Source organism: Mirounga angustirostris, unplaced genomic scaffold (genome assembly GCF_029215605.1).
Source record: "Mirounga angustirostris isolate CCGP_5_RB_7025 unplaced genomic scaffold, mMirAng1.0.hap1 SCAF_6, whole genome shotgun sequence".
Classification (NCBI taxonomy): domain Eukaryota; kingdom Metazoa; phylum Chordata; class Mammalia; order Carnivora; family Phocidae; genus Mirounga; species Mirounga angustirostris.
This window is the reverse complement of record NW_026991714.1, coordinates 86,062,908-86,088,639: the sequence shown is the minus strand read 5'-3', so window position 1 is coordinate 86,088,639 and position 25,732 is coordinate 86,062,908. Positions and strand designations below refer to the sequence as shown.

At 53.3% G+C, this 25,732-nt stretch overlaps 1 protein-coding gene across 1 annotated transcript in view; it reads right to left on the bottom strand.

Annotated features, from left to right (window-relative positions):
• The window catches only part of CUNH1orf198 (chromosome unknown C1orf198 homolog), a 33,202-nt gene extending 7,885 nt beyond the window's left edge, over positions 1 to 25,317 (bottom strand). The window contains exons 1-2 of the mRNA XM_045877845.3: positions 24,933 to 25,317; positions 9,694 to 9,744 (exon numbers count right to left, since the gene is read on the bottom strand). Coding sequence (XP_045733801.1) covers positions 9,694 to 9,744; positions 24,933 to 25,274 — 393 coding nt within the window. The 5' untranslated portion in view covers positions 25,275 to 25,317. The remainder of the gene's footprint in view (positions 1 to 9,693; positions 9,745 to 24,932) is intronic.
• Between the last annotated feature and the right edge of the window lie 415 nt (positions 25,318 to 25,732).

The window sequence follows — 25,732 nt, the reverse complement described above, 5'->3', positions numbered from 1 at the left end:
CACGGCAAGCGACGCGTGGCCTCAACCATTTCTACAATCCCTCTTGAATGTTCCTCTCCTCCTACTTCTCCCTCAGACCCCCTTCTTCTTCTTCTTTTTTAAATAAAAGTAGGGCGCCTGGGTGGCTCAGTTGGTTAAGCGACTGCCTTCGGCTCAGGTCATGATCCTGGAGTCCTGGGATCGAGTCCCGCATCGGGCTCCCTGCTCAGCTGGGGGTCTGCTTCTCCCTCTGATCCTCTTCCCTCTCGTGCTCTCATTCTCTCTCTCAAATAAATAAATAAATAAAATCTTTTAAATAAATAAATAAATAAATAAATAAAAGTAATAAAACTACGATTCAGAGAGTTTGGAAATTAGAAAAGAAGTCGTTCATAAGCTTTCCTTCTTCCATAAACACTACCTTTGTATTTTTGTGTCACTGTTTTCATATATTTATTTTACGAGGTTGCGATTCTGTTAGGCATATAATTTGGAGTAATGTTGGGGGGCCTCGGTGGTATAGGTGGTCGAGCATCTGATCCTTGATTTTGGCTCAGGTCATGATCCTAGGGATCCAGGCCTGTGTCTGGCTCCACACTGAGCATGGAGTCTGCTCAAGATTCTCTCTCTCCCTCTGCCACTCCTGCCCCCTTCTCCCCTCTCTCTAAAGAACCAAATAAATCAGTAATTTGGGGTATTGTTTTTTCACTTAATCATAAGCACCATCCATGGTGCTACGTGGTCTTTAGAACAATCATCTGTCCTGGGTACAAGCTAGTTCATCGAGCAGCTGGCCCATCAGCTCCTTAACCCATCATCTTCCTAACAAATAACCGGCTGCTTCTACCCTGTACTGTTCTAATTAAGGCTGCCGCCACCATCTTCATGCATACAGCTCTTCCCCGTGTGGAACTAATTTCTTCAGATACCCTTCCAGAAATGAAATATCAAAATGCAAAGTTTAAAACCTTTCCTTTTTTATGGCTCTAGATGCACACTAGCCGATCTGTTCTCCAGGGCTGCCCCATTTTCTAACACCACCAGAGATATAGCAGACTGTTTAAAAACTGTGCTAACTTAATATACAAGACATGGTTCTTTATGACTTTAATGCATATTCCTTCGCTCCGTTTTACACAGAGCACTCGCCCAGACTCACTGATGGGCAAAGATGTGTTTGTTAGGGGAGGATGAAAACATGGCTTTTCCCGAGCAAACTGCAGGCCCTGAACCCAGAGAGCAGGACGTGCTCTCTGCCTGAGACTTCTCCTAAAGCCTGGACCCTGACGGCTGGAGGTCTCTCCTCAAGGCTCAGAAGACAGGATGGGATGGGAGCACGAGACACTAAGTTCAAGTCCCAGGCACAGGCTGCTCGCTGTTGTAAAGAGAACCCGAGGGAGAAGACATCATAGGTCCGGCTCCGCGGACCGTGGCATCCTGAGTGCATCTCACGCATCGGGCACTTTCCCTTGCTGCTGGGCCAGGTTTTATAAAAAATGTTCGCTCTTACAAATGAGGAAATGGAGATCTGGAGCAATCCGAGCAAACTGTCCTAGGTCACTAGCCCATTAGATGCAGCTGTATTTCCATTGGATCCAGTGATTCCAGGCCTGAAGCTGTGCTGGGCATCAGGCCACATATAAAAGCCACTGGCCACCAGGGACGACATCCACATAAACACCGGAACGTCCTGTACATGGCAGGATTTGGATAAGTACGTTAATGATCTAATTTGTTTTTAAAGGACTGTTTCTGAATGAGCCACTCTCAGTACTCTGTATATTTCCAGATTCCACAACAGAATACAGGGGGACTGCAAGCATGAGAGATGATGCTTTCCTTAAATAAGCAAGTTGCTAAAGATACCACGGAAGTGGAGACCAAGGCTTAAAAGAGAGCTGACTTTGATCTGGAAATTGCAATGTAAGGAAGGCACTTAAAACTGAGCACTTCGTCAAGCCCCAGCTTTTTTAGGATCAGCAATTTCTCCAGTGGGATCTCTGCTCAGAAGCCTCTGGAAGGCCAGGCTGAGCACTTGTGGACGTGGAGGGCAGCCACGGACTGAGCCAAGGATGCTGCGGAGAGGCGGCGGTCCCAGTGGTTCCCAGACTGCTTGGAGCATCACTGGCAGAGCCCCCAAGCAGCACTGGCCGGACGTGACAGCCTTGAACAGACCAAAACCATGGAGGCCGTGCCTCGGCTCCTTGGGTAATCGGAGGCCATGTGGCACTCCTCAGGGGACAGTGTCATCTGGTCAGAAGAGACGGCTATGCTGACATTAGCGGCTGCTTGGTTTGGGGGTTTGGGGGCGAAATGGGGAAAACAACTTTACAGAGGAAAAAAACCTTCTAGCACATTTGCTTCCAAGCCTTTTTTCCTGGGTATATGTTGTTTTTAATTTTGCAAAGAAAACAGGACTACACTCTCCTAAAAAACAGTCCTCCCTGATCAATGGCGTGGGGGCCGGGTCTTCACCCAGCACGAAAAGGGCTCCTTGTTTGTATTTCAAACCCACACCTGTTGGGAATGGGCAGGGCGGAAAAGAGGAAAGGAGCAAAGGCCCCCCCCGCCTCCCCAAGTCTAGACCTCATCTCACTCGGCTCCAAAACTCCAGGGACTCCGGCGAGACCAGAGCGGAGCGGGGTGTAGGGGAGAACACGTCCGTTCCTCCCAGGACCGGGTCCCTCTCCGGGGTTGCACATCCTGCCCTGGGGGTTAGCCGCCAATGGGGCTCCGAGACAGAGGGAACAGTGCCTCCGGACTCCAACGTCGTGCAGTTGGGCTGTTGCCGGACACCCAACCAAGACACGGACGGGCACTACCCCCCACCCCTTCCCAAAGCCGTCACCTGCCCTCCAACCGGCTCCTCCTCAGGAAACGCCAAAACCACCCACCAGCTCCCTAACCCTGAACCTGGGCTTTCTTCTTTATTGGTAAAAAGGGGGAAATCACCATCCTGGCCTTGCTAGACTGCCAGGTAGATTAACCAAGCAGATGCCCGTGAGGGTTTGCATCTTAGAGGAGCGCCTGGTGCCCAGTAAGTGCTCAGGAAACACAAGCTCCTCTGCCCTTCTCCTCAGTCCTCCGTGGGGCGTCAGCAGTAGTCCCAGCGGGTCCCCTCCGGGCTCGGGATCCTCCCACGCCTTCCTCTGGTCGCCAGGGGCACGGGCTGCGGTGCCTGTGGCCCCGAGCTGCAGGTAGCGTCTACACCGGAATAGCAGAGCCAGGGGAATGCTACGCGGGAGCCCCCAGGTTCAGTGCGCGGTGTCAGGCCACGGAGTCAGGGCTGCAAAGCTCCCCATGGGTATTACGGCCGAGCCGCTGTCCTGTCCCGTGGTTCTGGGACTGTGGGGACTCCGTCCCCCTCGCCAGCCACCATGTCCATGAAGGTCAGGCCACACCAGAGGCCCTGAGAGACGGGTGTGAGGGGTGCCCTTCTGACTCTGGGAGAGATCAGTGAGCGGGGACGGGGACAGCCCTGCCTCGCCAAACCGACAGGTCTAGCGGGGGGCCACTTCTGGACCCTGCAATGAGCACTGCAAAGTGGAAAGACAATGGAGGTCCAGATTCCGTTCTCTCCTTTCTAGAAAAAAGGCTGAAAGCGCTCTTGGGAAGGGAGGTGGTACCAGCCCCGTCCCCCAGCGCTGAGCGACACTGAGCCAGGGCCCAGCAGAAGGGCGCTGTGTGTGAAGGGCCGCAGAGGGGTCAGACAGGAAGTCGGGGTGGGGGGATCCGACTCCGCGGTCTCACGCAACCCTTGAGACGGGAACATGGGGGAGTCATGGCGACAGCCCACCCCAGCGTCCCCGGCACCAGCCAAAGCCCTAGGGCGGATGTGCCAAGCGGGGACTCGGAGTCAGTCACCCCATGTGGGGAACTGGGTCTCAGCTGGCCACGTCCGTTCTAAAAACAGAAAGGCCACAACCGAGCCCAGTATCTATTTTTACACCCCACTCACTGGACAGGAATGTGTAATATTTCAGTAAAGGGGGAGTGCAGGCCGCCAAAACTAACTGTTTGGCTTGGCAGCCTCCGACACATCTAAATTGTTGAGACAAAGCCTGCAGAAACGTTGTCAGGAAATGTAATAGTTTACTGGAGCAAATCTGAATAAATCCACAACCCATTTAGCATCTAAGCTCCCCACCTCCTCCTCCAAAGAAGGACGCGAAGGGGAAGATCCGCAAACCTTTTCGAATCACAAAACTTGTAGAAATGACAGCCTGACCGGAAAGACACAGCATGACTTGGCCACCGGACACTGGGAACGTCAGACCCTCCAGGCAAGTGGGGGGCGGCAGGGCCCGGTGGGCTCCCTGCCCCCAATCCCAAGGCACCAGCTCAGACCAGGGGCTAAGTAACATCCTCCTATACTGTTCCCAGGGAGCAAGGGGACCTACAGACACCTGGACGGACACTGCTCGTCCACAGTGCCCGTACGTCGAGCAGAAGGAGCCTGGGGAAAACCCCCCAGAGGCACAACAGGTGGTGGGTGCACAGGGGCCCCAGGGGCCGAGGTTACAAGGTTCAGGGACGAATCGTGGCCTCTGCCCTCCAGGGGCTTCGCTCACGGGGACAACAGTAATGCCGTGTTTTACTGAGGAGGCAGCGTGGGGGCTACAACGCAAGTGATGCACATGGGCTCGGACGCCTAGTCCACACCCCTTGCCTTATGCCTGGATTCCTTCACCTGTAAAACAGGGTTGCAGGGGGGCTCACACGGGGGAGAGCACCAAAGGTGCTCGGCACACATGCGGGCATGGGAGCCGCTCACCTCCACTATGATGGGGAAATCTGTAGGAACCTGAGTTTGCAGGAGGTCTGGACAACAGGCTGGACCTTCGCAAATGGTTGGGGCAGGGGCTGAGCAAGGGCACTGAGGCAGGAGAGCACAGCGCCTGGGGGACGGGGCTGAGGGGCGTAGGACACAGCAGCAGGAAAGACCCCAGGGGCCAGAGGCACAGGGCTGGGGCTGCTGGGCTGAGGGAACGGACACATCACTCCACAGAGACCTGGGAAAGGTCAGGGCGCCACAGGGATCAGCTCTGGGTCTCGGGAAGGTGAGCTAGGGACAATACAGGGGGTGGGGGGTGAGGAGGAGTCAGGCTGTGATGGGGGCACGGGGCGGCTCTGTGTGACTCTGGCTGGCAGTGTGGAGGGACAGCCAAGCAGAGCCACAGTTTGGAAGCCAGGGCCTCCCCCATGCACAGAACATCCTGACTGAATGCCCTTCTGTCCCCCCACGGGCAGGAGCCACCCGCAAGCCGGGCAGACCCGAGCTCCACTCTCTCTCCGTCGATTCAAGCTGCCTGCCAGTTACTGTCTTCTCTGAGCCCCTACTCGAATCCTGACCCACAGCAGGACCAGTAACACCGGCTCCCGGGGCTGGAAGAATTCAACGTGTGTGCCGATGCCTGACTCAGGGCATAGCGCACAGGAGGTGTGATGTCGTTCATTGATCTTTCAAAACTTTAGCACAAAGGCTCATAAGTGCTTACTCTTCTTCCCAAGGAAGGGGCTGGAAGGGGCTGGGAGGCCTCCCTACTCTGGGAATGGTCTATATTGGTCCTCAGAGACCTTGTGATATGAAAGGAATCAAGGGACCGATCCCCACCAGCCAACTTACCATCCCCAAATAGGCAGTGCACACTGGGAGGAGGACAAGATGGACAGAAAGAAGCCAGACAGCCCAGGCAAGGAAAGGGGAGGCACAGTTCGGGGGGAGAGTGTCCCTAGAGCCCAGTGACCCAGCAAGAGCCAGGGCCTGACCTACCTCTGCAGGCATCTCCTCTAAATTCCCCAGCCCAGACCCACTGGGGAATTTCAAGAATCCTCTCTGCTCCCTGCCTCCCTCTCTGGAGCATTCCAAGTGCTGAGTTTTTTCCTCTTGAAACATCAGTAGCATGAAAGGAATCCACCGTGGGGCCCACAGGCACCCCCACCCCCAGCTCACCCACCAAGCTGATAGATGAGTGGGAAAGATGACCACCACTCCCCCCCAGCTAGGGTAGGCGGCTGTCCCTCTGAGCCTCCCTCCCGTGATGGAAGAGGGCAGAGAGACGGGGCTCTGGGCAGGTCAGCCTCAGATGGAGGGGACCTAGGCGGAGAGGGACGGGCTGGAAGACGAAGCAGGATTCGGAGAAGTGGGTGAACGGCTGTTACAGAGCCCTCGGGGGCTCTCCTGATCAGAGCTGCGTCTCGCTGGGGCAGTGGCCTCAGGTCCCAAGCACAGTGCCAGCTCATTGTCTGTAGGTGGGACCACCGTGAGCTGGCCTAAAGGAAGGAGCCCACACAGAGGTACAAGAATCAGCCAAGAACCCCCAAATCCCTGGCATTCGTGGTTCTGCCAACAGTCATGACCTTGGGTCAGGCGTACCCTGGCCTCAGTTGATCTCTCGGCGGCTAAGAAGTCAGAGCAGAGGAAGAGCTCGGCACTTAGCGAGCACGCACTGAACGTCTGATGAACTGGGAGCATCCGGCTGGCTCAGCGGGTTGAGCGTCTGACTCTTGATGTCGGCTAAGGTCATGATCTCAGGGTCGTGGGATCGACCCCCATGGTGGGCTTTGCATTCAGCAGGGAGCCTGTTTCCTCACCTCCCCTGGCCTCTGCCCTTCCCTCTGCTCAAGCGCGTGCGTGCTCTCTCTCTAAAATAAATAAATCTTGGAAGGAAGGGAGGGAGGGAGGAAAGACGGTTGAACTGAATAGACAGAGGAAGGCAGGACCTTGTATCTACCAACACGTGTATACACACGTTACGGGAACGGGGGGGAAAATGACAGAAGGAATGTGTTGCTAAAGCTTTTCTCCTGCATGAGTTCTGCCACCAAAGGAAGCCATCCACTCACTGGACTGTTTTTTGAGTGCAGAAGTGTTTACTCATCTCTGAGCCTTAAGCAGAATGTCTGACAAAGACTAGATGTGTAATAAATGTCCTCTGAATTTCTGAAAAATCAATGAATGATGTCACAGAGACTGGAGAACGGAGGCTGCCAGGGGCTGGGGGAGGGAAGACGGGCTGCTTAAAGGGGACAGAGTTTCACTTTTGCAAGACGAAGCGTTCTGTGGCTAGAGGGTGGTGATAGTTGTACAACAATGTGAGTGTACTTAATGCCACGGAACTGTCCACCAAAAAATGGCTAAGATGGTAAATGTTCTGTGTAATTTACAATTAAAAATTAAAAATTAAAAAATAGACAATGGATCAGTAACTGAATGAAAGGACCCAGTGTCACAGCTGCCAGGGTATAAAATCCTAGCTGGAAAATGCCTACGACATGTCAACTACACTCAAATTCAAAAACTGTTTAAATAAATAAACCGCTACAAATTCTCTGCAACTCACCATCAAGAGCTGCGATCTATTTCCTCACACCTTGAATGCAGGCTGGACCGTGCCTCGATATGGCCAGCAGAACAAAGCAGAAGGGACACAGGGCGATCTCCCAGCCTAAGCCTCAGGAGGCCCTGCAGGATTCTGCCCTCGCCCCAGGGGACTCCCCCACCACCACATGAAGCAGCGCAGGCTGGCTCGCTGGCAACGCGGGGCCCCGCCGACAGCCAGCACCAGCTGCACACAGAAGGGAGGTTATCCTAGAGCTGCCAGCTCCCACCAGACGCCGTCGGATGACAGGTGAGCCATCCCAGCCAAGGCCAACGGAAGAATAGCTGCTGAGCCCCAGAATCATGAAGCTGTGGGGTGGTCTGTTATGCATCAACAGATAATCGACAGAGAGGAGAAGGCGTCAAATGGGGGACAGCAAGAATCCGCCTGAGCCCCAAATCCTGCACCTGGAGATCAGGGCCGCCCCGCCCTGCCTAAAGCCACCTCCTGTTTGCAGCTCTCCAAAGAGGTTCTCACCAGTCTGGAGGTCCTCGGGCAGACTGTGACAGAGCCAGGGAGGCAGGGCACTCTGAGTCACGGCTGGGGAGGTGAGCGGTGGTTCCTTCTAGAACTCGACCTTGACTTGTGAAGACAAGAGTAGGGACAAGCCTCTCTGCTCTCTGGAATGCTATTTTGCCTCTACAAGGTTCTAACTCTCAACTACATAAGTCCGACCTCAAGAGATCAACCTAAAAGGTGAGGACCCCAAGTGAGCCCGCCAGTTGGTGAAGTAAGTTGGTTCTCTGCTAAGTAGGCAACACCTATTACCTTCTGGAGGCTTCTCAACTGACCCAGTTCCTAAGGGATGCGGCTCGCAACTGTGGACACTTAGCGCCAGCACAGGTGTGATCCTTGATCCTGTTAGCTGTCCTTGTTCTCGAGACACCTGTGCCCAAGGCTGGCCCCAAGTGGCTGAGCCCCGTCTCGGCACCCACTGCCCATCCTTGTCCCAGAATGTCATCTGCAGAAAGTTAATAATAGATGGAATGTCCCATCTCACAAATAGCAGCTCCAGGAACATTTCACAAGATAAATTCTTAATAGAGCAGATATTCTCATGGGGCACAAGATGGATTTAGGGCTTAGAACGTTCTAACTCTTTTGACCTCTGTGGCTTTATCGCTGTGATACCATCAAACAGAGGACCCAGTCCAGGAAAATCTGTGCCACTTTCTGGAACACTGCATCCCAGCCTGTTCGGTCCCAACCTGCAGAGGGTCTATCTGCCTCTTACCACTAGGGATCACCTGCAGGGTCAGTGCTTCTCAGTTACCCCCGGCAGCCCATCTAAGAAGCCTGAGGCCCCTGCTGACTGCCAGCATGCTGACGTTCTCTCTACCCACCCACAGCTTCCCTTCCGGGGTGGCTAAATGGGGGATGGGGGGGGTCCTTGTTGGTTGTAGGGGTTCCTATATTTCCTTGATATCCTTCAGCAGCAACCAGATCCTTAGAGAGACCCCAGCTTCCAGGCACACCATTTCGCTCACCCTGCCCTCTGCACAGACCCAGATAAAAAATGACACACGCACAACGAGGTGCTTGCATCTTCACTGTAGGGTGTTCAGGACCCCACGTGATGGCACACTGGAGGCAGGAGGAATCCGTGCCCGCCAGATGAACACGTGCATCTGCATTAATGCCACGTTCTCTCAAAGCCACCTCCCGGCTCTCCCATGAGGACCATGTCATGCCCTTCCCCGTCCCCAGGACAGCTCGGGTCACTTGGTGCCATCAGCAGTTACTCACCAAGCGCGGCCCTCATCCATCCTAACCTTGTCAAATATTTCATTTTAAGACAAAGGCCCCCATGTGAGGGTGTCTCAGGTGTCTTGCGGACCCCCTCACTGCTCTGCCCTCACTAGGACCCACCGTCCCCGCAGGCCCCCTGGATGGCCACTTCTGCGGGGACGAGTGATGTGGGCTCAGGGGAAAACCAAGTGCAAGGCTTGGCCCTTCAAAGCCCTAATCTGACCTCAAGTCGAAGCCCTATTCCAGGCACACTGCTGTCTTCATCACCCCTATTATGGGAAGAGCCCTCCGATAGCATGAAATGTTCTAGAATTGTGGTCTTTTTCCTTCTTTTCCTTGGGTGACAGACACCTGCCTTTTGGTCCTTCTGCACCTTTGCAACTAGGGAGGCTAAGGGAAATGAATTAAAATCAGTCAAGCTTGATATTGTTATGCAACTCCAGCAATAATAATAATCGATGATGATGATGGTGACGACAGTAAACTCAGAAGTAAACTCAGAAGTCCATCAAGTGCTGCAAGAAAAAGAACCATGCAATTCCTTTTTAAAAGGACAAACAAATCTAAATTTAATCCAACTTACCCTTGTTTCCCAGGAGAAAGGGGCAGAGTGCTCATCTTGCCAAGTTATGTCCTGAAATAAAAATTCAAGAATAAATGTGAAACCCAAACCCAAACATACCCCATGCAAACATCCACCCAAGGCCACGGGGGAACCTGAACTTAGAACTCATCCCGGCTCCTGGCTTGGAGCAAGCCTGATGCTTGCTCCGCGTAGAATGTGCTGACCTCCTCAGTCTGGCTTCGCCCTCACCTTTCCAGCGGAGACGTCCCAGCCGGAAGGACGCTCAGTGACCGTGTGGGAGGCCCTGCGGGGACTTGATGGCGGGGATGTGAGCAGAAAGGGAAAGGGGCTTTCCAGGCCCGGGCCTCAGCTCTACCAGCAACTGCATGCGAGGCCATCATGGGAAGAGGATGCAGCCCTCCACGCCTGTTTCCCTGATCTGTAAGAGGAGAACCGTGCTTCCCTTGCAGGGTTGTGGTGACAGTTAAGTGAAGGAACGAAGAGAATGTCAGGCAGTGATCCTCCAGCCATTGCCAAGGCAGCTGAGCCCCCCCCCTCCCCCGCGAGCCCCCCTCCCCCCCGAGATCTGAAAGGTGCTGCTGGTGAAGTCACTAAAGAACAGGCCATTTAATGCTAGTGCCCACTTAAAGCGAGAGCTCTAACATCGCGCCCACCCTCGCCACCAGAACGTGATGGGAAGAGCCCTTCAATGGTAAGCGGGCATCTGACCGCGCTCTGCTATGTTCTGCTCACCGGCCTGAACGATGACGGGGAAAATCGCCTCCTCTTGGCTACCCCCTCCAAGCCCCCAGCCGTTGCCCTGTGCCAGCAAATGTCTCTCAGCTGTGCCTCGCTTCTACTGGGGATATTTTCTGAACCCACAGTTGGCACATACCAGGCGACACAGACTGAACATGGGATAAGGTATTTTGAACTGAGACGGTCCTTCCACAGAGCAGCCCGGGGCAGTGAGGTCCTCCCCTCAGAGGTGCTCCCCGGCCCCAGAGGCAGGGGATCAGGCTCTGCCCTCCTCTGTAAGGCACCTGGGGCTGCAGAAGGCTGGCTCTTGGAGCCTTTGCAGGCCCCACCCTAGCCTTTGAACTTGCCTGCCTTGGCCCCTTTGCTCCTGGCTGCTGGGAAACCCTACAAACGAGAGGGAATGTGGGCCATCGCCCTCCCATTCGGAATTCCAGCTAAACCCAAGGTACTTCTCAATTTACAATCTCTGTCCCTCCAAAAATGGAAGCGGGCTGCCTGGAGGAATGTGAGCGAAGGAGCCCTTGTGACGAGAGGGAGGCCAGCCTCAGCTGTAAGGGCTCCTGGGTCCCGTCCAGGCTGTGTGTGTGCTGGGGGGTGCGGGGGCAGAGCGCCGGGCTAAATGACCTGAGAGCCTCTAAAACTCTATGAGCTCAGGGCCCTCTAAGTTCCTTCTCAGAATCATAAAACAAGAAGGACTTTGTTTTCACATGGGGAAAGTGAGGGATACATATATGTATCATTTATTCTAGATTTGCGTCTGTGGGGAAAAAGTAAAGGGAAATCAACTGGCAAATGTGCTCTCTTAAAAAAGATTTTATTGGGGCGCCTGGGTGGCTCAGTCGTTAAGCGTCTGCCTTCGGTGCAGGTCATGATCCCGGGGTCCTGGGCTGGAGCCTCGCATCCGGCTCCCTGCTCAGCGGGAAGCCTGTTTCCCCCTCTCCCACTCCCCTTGCTTGTGTTCCCTCTCTTGCTGTCTCTGTCAAATAAATAAATAAAATCTTAAAAAAAAAGAAACAAAAAAAATATTTTATTAATTTATTGAAGAGAGCGAGCAGGGGGAGAAGCAGAGAGAGAGGGAGAAGCAGACTCCCCACTGAACAGGGAGTCCGACACCGGGCTCGAGCCGAGGACCCTGAGATCATGACCTTAACCGACTGAGCCACCCAGGCGTCCCTGTGCTCCTTCTATCCAGACATGGGACAGCCCAGTGGCCACCTCAGTGGGCAGAAGAGGTGTGTGGAGATTAACTGGGCAGGTGGAGACAGGGGAGGGGGCAGACCCAGTGGCCACGGCAGACTGGAGCTGGATTCCCTTATCATGTGATACGATCTGTCCTTAAATATTAGTTATACGGCTGAAATCGGCAAAAATTAAATTAAGGCTTTTGGCTTTGCAAGGAAAATGAGCGTGAGGCCCGGAGGACCAGAGACAGAGCCTGGGGCACGTCACGAGTGGTGGCAACCCGCAGTCGCTAACATTCCAAGGGGGTCACCGACAGAGAGAGGGTCGTACTGTGATTTCTCCCCAACTTGGTGTCAAGCCAGTAGTCTTTTGTTTGCTCCAGCAAGAAACTCCGTCAAGGGGCAAATTCCTTAGATTTCTGCAATTCTGAGCTCATAAAAAATAATAAAACGCTTAACAAAAATAAACATGCCAAGCAAAAATGTTATTGGAGCGCTGATGTCAGCCGTGGCCACACACCCCAGCGTTGGGAACAGGCCCCCCAGGCAGCTGGAGGCAAAATGGGACCAGAACCCAGAACTGCCAAGTGGCAGAGGGTGCACACGCAGTGTTCTTTCTCCTTCTCCCACGATGGCCAGCAGGCAACCGAAACGTGGCCAGGCACACGCTTGTGGATGCTCACATCTGCTCTCTGTAGGGTGGCCTGAAAGGCTCCCCCACCTGCCGTCCTGGTGCCCACGATCTGAAACTGTCGAGGCTCTAAAACACATCTGCTCCTGAGACCACAGGATGTCAGGGAGTGGTCTCTGATTCGGCCCAGAGTCCTCCCAGTCAAACTCCTCTCCATAAGGGACGTCTCTACCAGAGACAATGCTGCGCCTCTCTGGAAATTATTTGTTCTCCGGAGCCCAGCACAGAAAGAAGCCTAGAAGTCACTAGATCCCAACAGAGCAGGACAAAAAGCAGAGTCACAGGACACACAGTCCCTGGAAATCATCAGAGGCCAGCGCAGCATGGGGGAGGCTCTGCTCTTCCCTGGCTCCCAGAACTCCAGGGTGGACAGGCACCACGTCTTCTTTCCTCTAACATCCCGGACACCCTGCCTCCCTCTTGCTGGAAAATGCTCACCCAACAGGTATGTTCACCTCCTAGCAGAAAAAGTACTTAAAAAAAAAAAAGAACGTCTGTTCTCTGCCCCTAGTACCAGAATGCATATTCGCACAAAATCTCCAGCATTTACTTTACTGTTTGGTAAAGAACAGATGCCCAAGTGTTCTCAGATCTCTGGGAGCCCAGAAATTTGTACTTTTGGGGAGGCTGCAGCCAGTGGGGTGCTGCATCGGGCTTGCACCAACTCTCGGAAGTGGACCGTGAAATGTTTAGGCATTTTTTGAACCTGCTGTTAAACACAGCCATTGTTAGAAATTAAGTCACATAAGCACAACTAAAACACATTGTATTAGGGGCACCTGGGTGGCTCAGTTGGTTAAGACTCTTGGTTTTGGCTCAGATCATGATCTCAGGGTCGTGAGATCAAGTCCCTCAGGGGGCTGTGCATTGAGCATGGAATCTGCTTGAGATTCTCTCTCTCCCTCTCCCTCTGCCTCTCCCCCGCCCAAACAAAATAAATAAAATCTTTAAAACACACACACACACACATTGTCTTAAGAACAAAAGTAATACACTCCATACCCACAAGGGTAATTATTATTATGCAAGGATGTGGGGAAATCAGAGCCCCTGGAGCCCTCCTGCGCTGCTGGTGGGAATGCGGGAAACAGGGTGGCAGTTTCTCAAAAAAAATTAAACACAGAATTGCCATTTGATCCAGAAATTCCACTCCTGGACCTGCAGCCACATGAAGTGAAAGCCGGCACTGGAACAGACGTGAAAATGACCCTGGCATCCATCGACAGATGAATAAACAAAAGGTGGCAAATCCATACAACGGACTCCTACTCAGCCTTCAAAAGGAAGGGAATTCTGACAGCAGCTACAACCAGAATGAACCTTGAGGACATTGTGCTAAATGAATACGCCAGCCACGGACGGGCAAATATTATGTGATTCCACTCATCCAAGGTGCCTAGATCAAGGCAAATTCATGGAGACAGAAAGCAGAATAGAGCTAACCAGGGAGGGAGAAATGGGAAGTTATTGCGTAATGGATTCAGAGTTTCTGGCTGAGGTGATAGAAAAGTTCTAGAAACGGACAATGGTAATGGCTGCACAGAAGTGGGAATGTACCAGATGTCTGCTTAAGAATGGTTAGAATGGGGGGCACCCGGGTGGCTCAGTCGCTAAGCGTCTGCCTTCGGCTCAGGTCATGATCCCAGGGTCCTGGGATCGAGTCCCGTATTGGGCTCCCAGCTCAGCGGGGAGTCTGCTTCTCCCTCTCCCACTCCCCCTGCTTGTGTTCCCTCTCTCGCTGTGTCTCTGTCAAATAAATAAATAAAATCTCTTAAAAAAAAAAAAAGAATGGTTAGAATGGTACATGTTATGTTATATATATTTTCCCACAATAAAGGAATCTGAAAAGGCAACATACTGCATGAGCCCAACTGTACGACGTTCTGGAAAAGGCCAAATTATAGAGACTGTACAAAGATCAGCAGTTGCCAGAGTTGAAGGGAGGGCAGAGCACAGAGGATTTTAGGACAATGAAAATACTCTGTACCCGGGTGCCTGGGTGGCTCAATCGGTTAAGCGTCTGCCTTTGGCTCAGGTCATGACCCCAGGGTCTTGGGATCGAGCCCTGCATCAGGCTCCCTGCTCGGCGGGAAGCCTGCTTCTCCCTCTCCCACTCCCCCTGCTTGTGTTCCCTCTCTCGCTGTGTCTCTCTCTGTCAAATAAATAAATAAAATCTTTAAAAAAAAAAAAAAAAGAAAATACTCTGTACCCTCCTGTAGTGATGGACACTTTTCTCAAAACCCACAGAACGTACAACATCAAGAGTAAACCCCAAGGTCAGCCATGGACTTTGGGCAATACCCATGTGTCAATGTCGGGTTCATCCCCTGTACCAAAGGTCCCACTCTGGGGGTCGATGTTGACAGTGGGGGAAGCTGGGCACGTGTGGAGGTAGGGGTTTGCCACTTGGTTTTTCTGAGAACCTGGACCTGCTCGCCACACTCCCCTAGGCAATCAGCTAGTGCTCCACGTCAGGGCTGCTCGCCTCACTCCCCAGAACCAGATGTTCGACAGTTACCAACACACCCAGGGCTGCGACCAGTATAGAACACACCGAAATTCACCACATTCGGCATTACATGCAAATGTCGCAATTAAATTTTAAAGTGATTTCGGTCATTGTGCTTTTGAGATTATTTAGTTACGAGCAACTTCCTCTATAATGGGTTACGGTTCCTCTGTACCAGTCACAACTCTTCCAAAATTATTTAAAGTGAGAAACTCTGGACTTCAAATTGGTTTCAAAGATGGTGAAATTGAACAAATACTAACCTTCCCTCTTCATGAACTGGATTGGAGACTACTGAGCATTTATCCTTTTATAACTTTCCGTCCGCTTTCAAGGCCCAGCCGTGAATTTTTTGGTTGCATCTCAAGTGGGGACCGAGAGCCCCCGTGGACAGCACTGTCTGCCCCGTAGGTCCCCCACAGGTCTGCCCCAGAAAAGAAGCCAACCCAGAGGCATGGGCTTTCTGAGGTGACCTCTGACCTCCCACCATCCAAAGCCAGGCCACTAGCAGCCAACATTTAAGGCACTTGCCTGGGAGACCCTGCAGCGTGTGGGAAGTCCAGCCTACACTCCGGGCCTCTCTGAAGGCTGCGGGCCCGCCCGCGACCTGGCCTGAACAAACCGCACCTACCCTGTGGATGCCCTCGCTGGGGCACACCTGTCCCAGGTACTCAACGGGAACGGCCCCTTCCCGGGCGCTTATTACTGGTCCGGGGTTCACGCAGGCACCGTTCTGGACACCAGGCTCCAGGCTCTCTTGGGAGGGCCCGTACCCGAGCTGTTCCAAGCCAAGCTGTACACGGGCAACGCCCAGGCTGCGGTGGGAACAAGCAGATTCCGTGGGCCCCAGCGGACCTAGCTTTACAACACCAACAGCCCCCTGGCTGATTCTGATGTAGCCCTTCCTCTGGGCAGCTTCCCTAGTTCAGCCCCTCACACGACACCAGACCCCCCTCCCTCTGCACGCAGTGAGCGCGGGGCCACACGGCCACACCGGGGCTGCGTGTGCCGGCGGACCCACCTCTGCCTGCCCGGTCCACCCCCCGTGCAGAGGCGCCCTCGGTCAATACGGCTAGGTGGCTCCCGTCGACCCCAAACTGGGACTCCTATGAAAGCAACCCAGCGCTCAGGCTGCCTCACGAGAAGCCCCAGGTTTTCGAGGCCAACTCTCCCCCACTCTACTTTGAAGCGGGCAAGATCCCGGCTCTGTGCATTAGCATAACCCGCCAAGGCGGATTCGCAGTCTCCTAATGGGCTGCAAGGCTCCAGCATGAGAATCACATTTAAAACCGTTTCTTGGGTGCCTGGGTGGCTCAGTTGGTTAAGCGACTGCCTTCGGCTCAGGTCATGATCCTGGGGTCCCAGGATCTAGTCCCGCATCGGGCTCCCTGCTCAGCAGGGAGTCTGCTTCTCCCTCTGACCCTCCCCCCTCTCGTGCTCTCTCTCCCATTCTCTCTCCCAAATGAATAAATAAAATCTTTAAAAAAAAAAAAAAAGTTTTTTTTTTCAAGATCTTTATTTGTGAAAGAGAGAGAACAAGCAGTGAGGCGAGGCAGAGGGAGAGGGAGAAGCAGGCTTCCCGCTGAGCAGGGAGCCCGATGTGGGGCTCGATCCCAGGACCCTGGGATCATGACCTGAGCCGAAGGCAGACGCTTAACCGACGGAGCCACCCAGGCGCCCCAAAACGTTTATTTCTTTACTCCTCCCACCATTCAAAGATTACATACAAGACAGCTGTAGCTGCATTTCTAATAACATTGCTGCCGAACTACAATAAATATGCGACCATAAACAGTCAACACTCTTACCTGCTAGGGTCACAACGTCCTCAGAATGTCGGAATACAGTGTGCAGTTTGCTAAATTTCAGTGCTGACAAGAGTTGGGATCCCAACCATGGAGCGCTCCCGGCCACAGACGTGAGCAATTCAGAAGCAGTGTCAGGTTCCCGGAACACTGCAAGGTGCTCATCGGAACCGTAACTCGTCACCGTACTCCTGAAGTCCATAAATTATAGGACTTGCCAGTTGACAGATGGTGGCATCTTGACTTAAAGGTCAGAAATTTAAGGGGTGCCTAGGGGGCCCAGATGGTGAAGCATCTCCCTTCAGCTCAGTTCATGATCCCAGGGTCCTGGGATCGAGCCCCACGTCGGGCTCCCTGCTCAGTGGGAAGCCTGCTTCTCCCTCTCCCACTCCCCCTGCTTGTGTTCCTGCTCTCGCTGTCTCTGTCAAATAAATAAATAAAATCTTAAAAAAAAAAAAAATCTTTAAAAGAAAACTTACATCCACCCAAAACCTGACGTTTACAGCAGCTTCACTCGTAACTGCCAAGACTTAGAAGCAACAGAGATGTCCTTCAGCAGGTGAATGGATAAATAAACGATGGGAGACACAGACAATGGAGTATGATTCAGCGCTAGGAAGAGCCATCGAGCCCTGAAAAGACATAGAAGAGTGCATACTACGAACTGACGGAAGCCAGTCTGGAAAGGCCACGGCTCCGACTACGTGGCATCCTGGAAAAGGCACAACTGTGGAGACGGTACGTAAGTCAGCGGTTGCCGGGGTGGGGGCTGGGAGGGATGAAGAGGCAGAGCACAGAGGATTTTTAGGGCAGTGAACTAGTCTAATGGTGGATACGTATCGCTATGCATTTGTCCAGACCCACTGAATGCGCATACCAAGAGGGAACCCTAATGCAGATCTTGGACTCTGGGTGAGGCTGATGTGCCAATGTAGCTTCATCCACTATAACGGATACACCACTCTGGGGGGTGGGGGGCAGCGGGGGAGGCGGGGTGTGTTGGGGGACAGGGAGTATACAAGAAATCTCTGTACTTTCTGCTCCGTTTTGCTATTAACCTAAAACTGCTCTAAAAAACAAAGCTTACTAAAACATAAAGCGGGGAGGTGAGGAAGAAGAATGATTAAAATACGCTTTTTAATTTTTTTACCAACTGCTTCTTTTTAGGGACTTTTATTTATGTATTTATGGAATCGATGCTTCTCCCTCTGACTTGTAATATATTTAACTCTGCTGAGATAAGAGGGTTTCCATAAATGCAAGGACAAAACTGCACACCAACAAGAGAAAAACAGCTAGGACTGAACTAGTGGGCAGGTTCCACCGTGAATACAAATTCAGGAACCCTGGCCCCCAAGACCACGGTGGAAGCCATCACTAACAGGAGCAGAGGGGAAGGTGGAAGAGACTTCTACCGAAACAAACAGAAAACGAGTAGGACGTTTAAACAGACCTGGCCTTCATTTTTTTTTTTTTTTTTTTTTTTGAAAAATGGATTTTTTCCTCCGGTACTCAGGGAATCTCTTGCTTAAGAGTGTGAAAGTGACTCTCGTCAACGAAAGGGCCCCAGATCTGCCAACATGCTTCTCAGCTCTGCCCCAACCCTCCCTGCGTGACAGTGACTAAATCATTAAACTTCTTTCCAAAACCCATTCTGGTGGCAGCCCCGGTGTCGCCCCCCACAGATGAGCCAGGGAGAGGGCCTTAGCTCCCAGGGCTCACCTGTTCAACACCCTTCGTCCCCGATGTGCGGTAGAAGGCTGGGTGCTACCCTGGGCAAAGAACCATTGGTCCCAAAGGAGAAGCCTGTGGGAGAGGCCCTGCAGCCTCCCCCTCGAGGCCCGTGGAAGTAGATCGGGGCTCGTGGCCATGTTCTCAACTCCTGGCCAGAGCCAGGGCACAGAACCCCAGATGCAAGGACATGAAAAGCCACATGAACCCGCTCATGTTTTCTAAAAACTGCAGGGCTCTACCAGACAGAAGGTGGGACTCATAATTACACATTCCACTTTCCTTAAAAAACAAATCCAAAATAGGGCGCCTGGGTGGCTCAGATGGTTAAGCGTCTGCCTTCGGCTCAGGTCACGATCCCACGGTCCTGGGATCGAGCCCCACATCAGGCTCCTGGCTCAGTGGGGAGCCTGCTTCTCCCTCTCCCTCTGCTTCTCTCCCTGCTCGTGCTCTCTATCTCTGTGTCTCAAATGAATAAATTAAAAAAAAATCTTAAAAAAAAAAATCCAAAATATTGAGAAAGTTACTCTCAGATTCCCTCCTTATTTTCTTGCCAGGGGCTCAAGAAAGGAAAAGCCAAGCTGCTTCCATGGAAGGGGAAGAACTGACCTCACATGTGACAGGTTCTGTGTCAGGACACCATCGAGCCAACCAAACTCAAATCTAACGAAGAATTAACACTCGAGGAAAAGTTCCAGAAAGATACGACCAACTGCTTCACAATACTGCTTCTGCAGTGTTTGGATCTTTTAACAGTAACATACAGATACATTATGTTATATACCTTATAGCAATTTAATTAGTTCATTTTTAAAAAACAAACATCTTGGGGCACCTGGGTGGCTCAGTCATTAAGCGTCTGCCTTCGGCTCAGGTCGTGATCCCGGGGTCCTGGGATCGAGCCCCGCATCGGGCTCCCTGCTCAGCGGGAAGTCTGCTTCTCCCACTCCCACTCCCCCTGCTTGTGTTCCCTTTGTCGCTGTCTCTCTCTGTCAAATAAATAAAATATTAAAAAAAAAAAAATCTAGGGGCGCCTGGCTGGCTCAGTCGGAAGAGCGTGGGACTCTTGATCATGGGGTCATTGAGTTCCAGTCTCATGTTGGGTGTAGAGGTTACTAAAAAATAATAATAATAAACTTAAAAAAAAAGTCTAGGCTGGCTGGCGTGGGCCCTACGGAGGGAGTGGTAAAGGCAGGGGGTTTGCAGGCAGCCCCAAGGGCGCTGAGCGGAGGCAGCAGCTTAGCAAGGTTTGCTGAGCTGGGAAATTCCATCCTGACCCCCCAGCCTCCTGAGCACCCTGAGATCACCTCAGGGAAAGTCATTTCAGCCAGAAGAGCCAGACGGGCAGCGGGGCTGGGCCAAGGCATGGGCCCTCAGAGGCCTGCAGAAGGAAGGGCTGGCTTCAGGCCGCGCAGAGGGTGTCGGGGAGTCAGGGAGGCCGAGGCTCAGCCCCAGAGGAGGAGGTGAAGGCAGAGAGGAGCAAGGGGGCAGCCAGCCAGCCCCCAGATCCCTGCAGGAGGGGGAGGGCGCCTGAGGAGGGACACCGCCTTCCGACAGCAGCTGGTGATGCTAAGCTATTGAAGAGGAGGCGGAGCTGTCTGGCTGCAAGGCCCAAAAACTCCGTGTTCTGTGGCATGCCAGATCTGGATCAGGGTCCCTGGGGGCTGGCATATGGCACATGGCAACCCCCTTCCTGCCCAGCTTCACCTACTTTACGGGAGGTGGGAGAGACGCGTAGGTCCGTGAGAAGTAAACACACCGAATTTCCGGGGCTACCTGCGTCTGGCCTGCAACACATCCCTAAAAATTCAGCTTTGGGTTGTTTTTTTTCCTGTTTGATAACAGAAAGCAGCAGAAGCAGACTGCGTGATCTCTAAAACCTTCTAAAATGAAAATCTCCAAAAAAAAAAAAAATTAATAATAATTAATTGAAAAAAAAAGAAAATGTTTCATCTCCCAGAGTAGGCCATTCCCAAACCTTTACTGCTGAAGGAAGAATGCAGGGAAAGTCAGACTGCTGAAGGCATCTGTTTGCAAACACGCCTTCACGTTCATACCAAATACCAGAGAAACCTCGTGGGACACTCACTCACGGAGGGAGACCTACGCCCTGAGCAGGTGGCGCCTTGCTGGTGGCACAGCCAGGAATGGAGGCCAGGTCTGGGGACCCAGGTGCTCCTCTTCTTTCGCTAAGAGAGAAGTATTCCATCAGCGGCTGCTCCAGATTCTCTGCAGAGGAGCTACCTGGGGACATGATGGGGGGGGGGGGCAGGAGGGGCTGGTGGCCTTGTGTTGAAACTGTAATAAGATCATATGTTCATGGGGGGGCGGTGATTTTTAAAGGAGCTGGTGACGATTATGACAGCCTAGGTCGCCCTCAAGCTAGGAGGCCTCTAGTTTCTAATGTAACAGGCTTTGAGAGGTATTCGCTGAATTGGTTGCCCAGGAAGTAAAAACTGAAAACGGACAGGTCCTCCTGTGGCTTCGCGGTACGAAGGAAGCCAGTCTCCCTCGGCACCAGGCTGCTCATCCCAGCAAGGGGGGTCTGATCTTTGCGCCTTGATCTTTTGGCTGTACAGACAGCGAGGGTACAAATGAACACTGGTCCCATGATGTCGCACCCGTCTGCGCAGAGCGGTCCCACCAGAGGCAAGTGTGATGTGCGAACAGAGCCCTGACCACGCTCCTGGCCTCCGAGATCGATGACTGTCAATACGCAATCAGGTTTCTACTTATTTGTTTCTTAACACGTAAGAACGACTAGATGCTGGTCACATTTGGAGGCTGTATTTTCATGATCTGACTTAACGTGGGATACAAAAAGGTTACTGGTGATGGGGGAGAGGGTATTCAAAGAAACAGTGATGTCCTTGTCCTTCAGGGTAGCTGCAGGGGCGGGGGGGGGGTACATAATCTGAGGCTGATGTGACTGCTGATCCGGAGACAGGCCACATCATGGCCACAAGTGGACAGAACAGACCAAGCTTCAAATACGTGCCCCAAGGTATATCACCAGAGGCCACCAGGACACAGTTCCTTCTCATGTGGACAACTCTGATAGGCCAACTCCAGGCTTAGCAACAGCAGAAATGTATTTATTTCAAGATCATGATTTTTGCAAGTGGAAACGAAGAGATTAGCTTATAACGCACTGGACGCCTGAACGACACAGGGGTGAGGGACACCTGTGCACTTGAAAATCCACATGTCACTTCTGACTCCCCAGAAACTTTACTGACAGCTTTCTGTCGACCAGAAGCCTTACCAGTAAGATAAGCAATCAATTAGCACATATTTTGTATGTTATCTGTATTCACTGTATTCTTACAATAAAGTAAGCGAGAGAAAAGAAAATGTTATAAAGAAAATCATAAGGAAGAGAACATACTTCAACAGTACAATATCTCACCCCAAAAATCTGCATATAAGTGGACCCGTGCACTTCAAACCCGTGTTGTTCAAGGGTCAATGGCATTCTTAACCCAGAGCGGCTACAACCGTCTTTTAAGCCCATAGGCCCTTCACGGATGTGATCTCAACCAGTGTCCTGTTTTTTGTTTTGGGGTTTTTTTTTAAAGATTTTATTTATTTATTTGACAGAGAGAGGGAGAGAGACAGCGAGAGAGGGAACACAAGCAGGGGGAGTGGGAGAGGGAGAAGCAGGCTTCCCGCAGAGCAGGGAGCCTGATGCGGGGCTCGATCCCAGGACCCTGGGACCATGACCTGAGCCGAAGGCAGACACTTAATGACTGAGCCACCCAGGCGCCCCCTGACCAGCAGCCTGTTAATGCTATTCCCATCGGCCAGAAAACCGAAGCTCAGAGAGGTTTGTGATTTAGCCACAGCCCAAAGGCCAGTAGATGGCGGAGCCAAAACTCAAACCCAAGAGCGACTACAGAGCCCAGGCTCCTCCTACTCTAGCCTTAGGAAAGGCCCTCAGGACCCAGGATATGGGGTGGTCTTTCTTGGAAGTACTGAAGAAGAGGCTGATGCCTGCTCGTCCTCTAGAATCAGACAGCGGCTCCACAGACAGCTGATTCACCTGAAGCACCCAGGCGTCAGAGGTCTGTCTGTCTGTAGCTGCTGGGGGTGGGCAAGCTGGCGGGCCCCATTCTCCATGCCATGATTGGCTGTGGAGGCCCCTGGGACATCAGAAGACAGATCGCATAGGAAGGGACAGAGGGCCCTATTCCATCTGGCTTAGGGCCCTTTTGGACAAACCTGGGCCACTCCGTCCAGCAGCCTCACTGGGGGTCACCCCCCACTCTGCCCTTACCCATCACCCTTTGTGTCCGGGAGCCAGCCCTCCTCCATGAACAGCCCTAGGCACGAGATCACCAACTACTCTGGTGCCAACCTCTTGCCAGGTCTGGGGCAATGCATTTTAAACTCCCTCATGTCATTAAACCACACAGCCACTTCAGGCAGAAACAGACCACGGGCCATGTTCCTAAGTACCTCTCCCCGAATGCAGTGCCCTCGGCCCCTCTGCCATCTGTGCTAAAGTTGGCCAGAGGCACCCCAAGGCATGCTCTCAGCCCGTCTTGGAAAGCTGAGTTCAGTTCTGAAAAACAGGGCTGGTCTGCTCCTGGAACGGCATGTAGGTACCGCAGGTGAAGAGTCCCATCTTCTTTTAAATCACATCTGACTTACAGATCCAGAAACAGCTCAGTCTGGCACCCAGATCAGGAATTTGAGTACAAAATGAACTTGGCCACATCCTTCCTTATCAGTGATACTGAGCCCTTATATGGCAAGAGCTTTTTGATGATGAGCAGGCATGTGGATATTCTTAGCTGGACACCAAGCTAAGGGAAAATGACAGTCACTCTCCAACATCTGTAAGTACTTACAGGTTTACTTCCTCTCCCATTTACTTACTCATGACTTTTCCAAAGAGGGGCTGCTTGCTTTTTCATCACCCAAATCTGAGCACAAACACTGCAAATGTCTTTATACCAGATGCGGATTTTCACACTGAAAATGCTTTGGCTCTTAAATACATTTTGAACCTGTATTTTCATCTCCCCCCCCCCCCCCAGTTTACCACACCCTTGTTCTTCCCGGCAGAGCCTTCAGAGTTTAAAGTCCAACAGAGACTTTTCTTTGAATTCTGTCAGAATAAGGCGATGTCAGCAGTATATTTCTGTCCTTCACACACCCCTCACATTTAAGTGGGTTTACGACCACAAACATTCTGTATTAATAAATGTCTCAGCACACCCAAGCCTGAAAATCAGCTTTTTTTTTTTTAAAAAGATTTTATTTATTTATTTGAGAGCCAGAGACAGAGATAGCGAGTGAGAACACTGAGCGGGGAGGAGAGGGAGAAGCAGGCTCCCCACTGAGCAGGGAGCCCGATGCGGGGCTCGATCCCAGGACCCTGGGATCATGACCTGAGCCAAAGGCAGACGCTTAACCGACTGAGCCACCCAGGCGCCCCGAAAATCAGCTTTAAAACTCATTGTTAACTAGAATCCCTTCCACAATCCACAACACCCTGGGAAAAACTCGCCAAGCCCAGCTCCCCTCCTGCAGGCTCCCAGGGTTAACGGAGGGCGGCCTTCATCAGTATACTTCATCTGTAGACTTTTTGCTCCTTTTGACTTTGCCCTTCAACAATAAAAGTTAAGTGTGAAAGGCCAGATTCTAATGGCACCAAATGGGTGTCAGTGAAACAAAAAAGGAGAAAAAGTCCAAGTTTCTGAGCAGTACTGAACACTCAGGCCTTTGTGACTTAGAAGGGGAAATCCCTGAGTTTTTTCTTGTATAGTTCCAGCATTTCTCCCCTCTAGAAGTGTGGGCACCGCGTCTAGATCAGAGATCCAGACATGCCCTTATATGTAGGAAAGGCTTGCTGGCGCCCATTTAAACTCATCCATTAGCTTTTTGATGGAAAAACGGGGCTCCATGCTCACCCCCAAACCAAAGCTGCACATCGTGCTCACCTGGAAAACATCTTAGAGAAACATCCTAACCTTGGAAGGTACCTCTTCCTTCTCTTTATCTTGCTTGACAATTTCACTTGTCCCATACAGTTCATCGCAAATATTATTATTAATATATATAATTTTCTGAGTGCCTTCCCGGGCAGGCACGGCGTGAGAAGTATTATCTCCGGTTTACACCGGGATGGGGAGAGGGGCGGGGAGAGAAACTGAGGCTCTAAGAGGTTAAGTCACCCATGGCCGTACAGCTAAGGGGCAGAGTGGATTAGAACTCAGGCTTGGCTGGCTTAAAATCCCTTGCGGTTTCCACCCCGCTCGGCCTCGCTTGAGGGCAGCCGCCTTCAGCGGCGGGGGAACTCTCTGGCCCCGGCGCGGCCCAGCGGAGCAGCTCTAGAGGAGGATCTTTAAAGACCTCCTCCTCACGGCGATTCTCAAACTCCCTCTGGGGAGCCCCTAGCCCCGCGGCGGCGGCCCTGGGACGCCCCTCCCGCCCACTCTCATCCCCGAGCCTTCTCCCTCCCAGCCTCTACCCCCCGCGAGCGGCGGGGGGACTAAACGCGGGCAGGGGCCACCCGGCCGGGCCGCCTCGGGGCGCGCGGAGGTGAGAGAGTCGCCGGCCGCGCCCGCACTTACCTCGTCCCCGAAGCGCACCACCTTCTGGCCCGTGGGCCCGCGCAGGCCGGGGAAGCGCGCCAGCTCCTCGGAGTCCCCCGAGTCCCCGGGGCCGCGGGGCGCGGGGGCGCCCGGCCCCACCAGGCACCGGTCGATGATCTCGTCCTGCTGCGCGGGCGGCAGCCGCGCCCACTCGGGCCCGTACTTCTCGCGGATCTTCTCCTTGTCCTGCATGATCTTCCTGGCCATGGGGCTCAGCGACGAGAAGTAGGTGAAGCGCTTCCGCTCCCGGTCGTCCAGAGGCCGGTTCCCGCTCATGACCACCGAGCGCGAGGCCGCGATCGCCGCCGCCATCGACGCCATGCCCGGCCTGCCCGGCGCTCCCCCTCCCCGCGCCCCTCCCCGCGCCGCACCGCCCCCGCAGCCCGGAGCACCGCCCGGCGAGCCCCGCCCCCACCCCCACCCCGCCCCCGAGCGCGGCGCCCTTCCGCCCCCGAGCCCCGCCCCCGCGCCCGCCCGCCCCGGGAACCCCGCGCCCCACGGCCCCGGGAATCACCCTCCGTGCCCGCACCACCCCCCGGGAACCCCGCCCTCCCCCACACCCCCGACGACCCTGCCTCCCGAGCCCGCCCACCCCCGGGGCTCTCCGCCACCTCCCGGCCCCGGGGAGCCCCGCGCCTCGCACCCCCGGGTACCCCGCCCTCCCCCACACCCCCGAGGACCCTGCCTCCCCGGCCAGCCCACCCCCGGGAACTCCGCCCTCCGCACCTCGACCGGGGGAACCCCGCCCTCCGCGCCCGCCCAACCCCGGGAACCCCAAG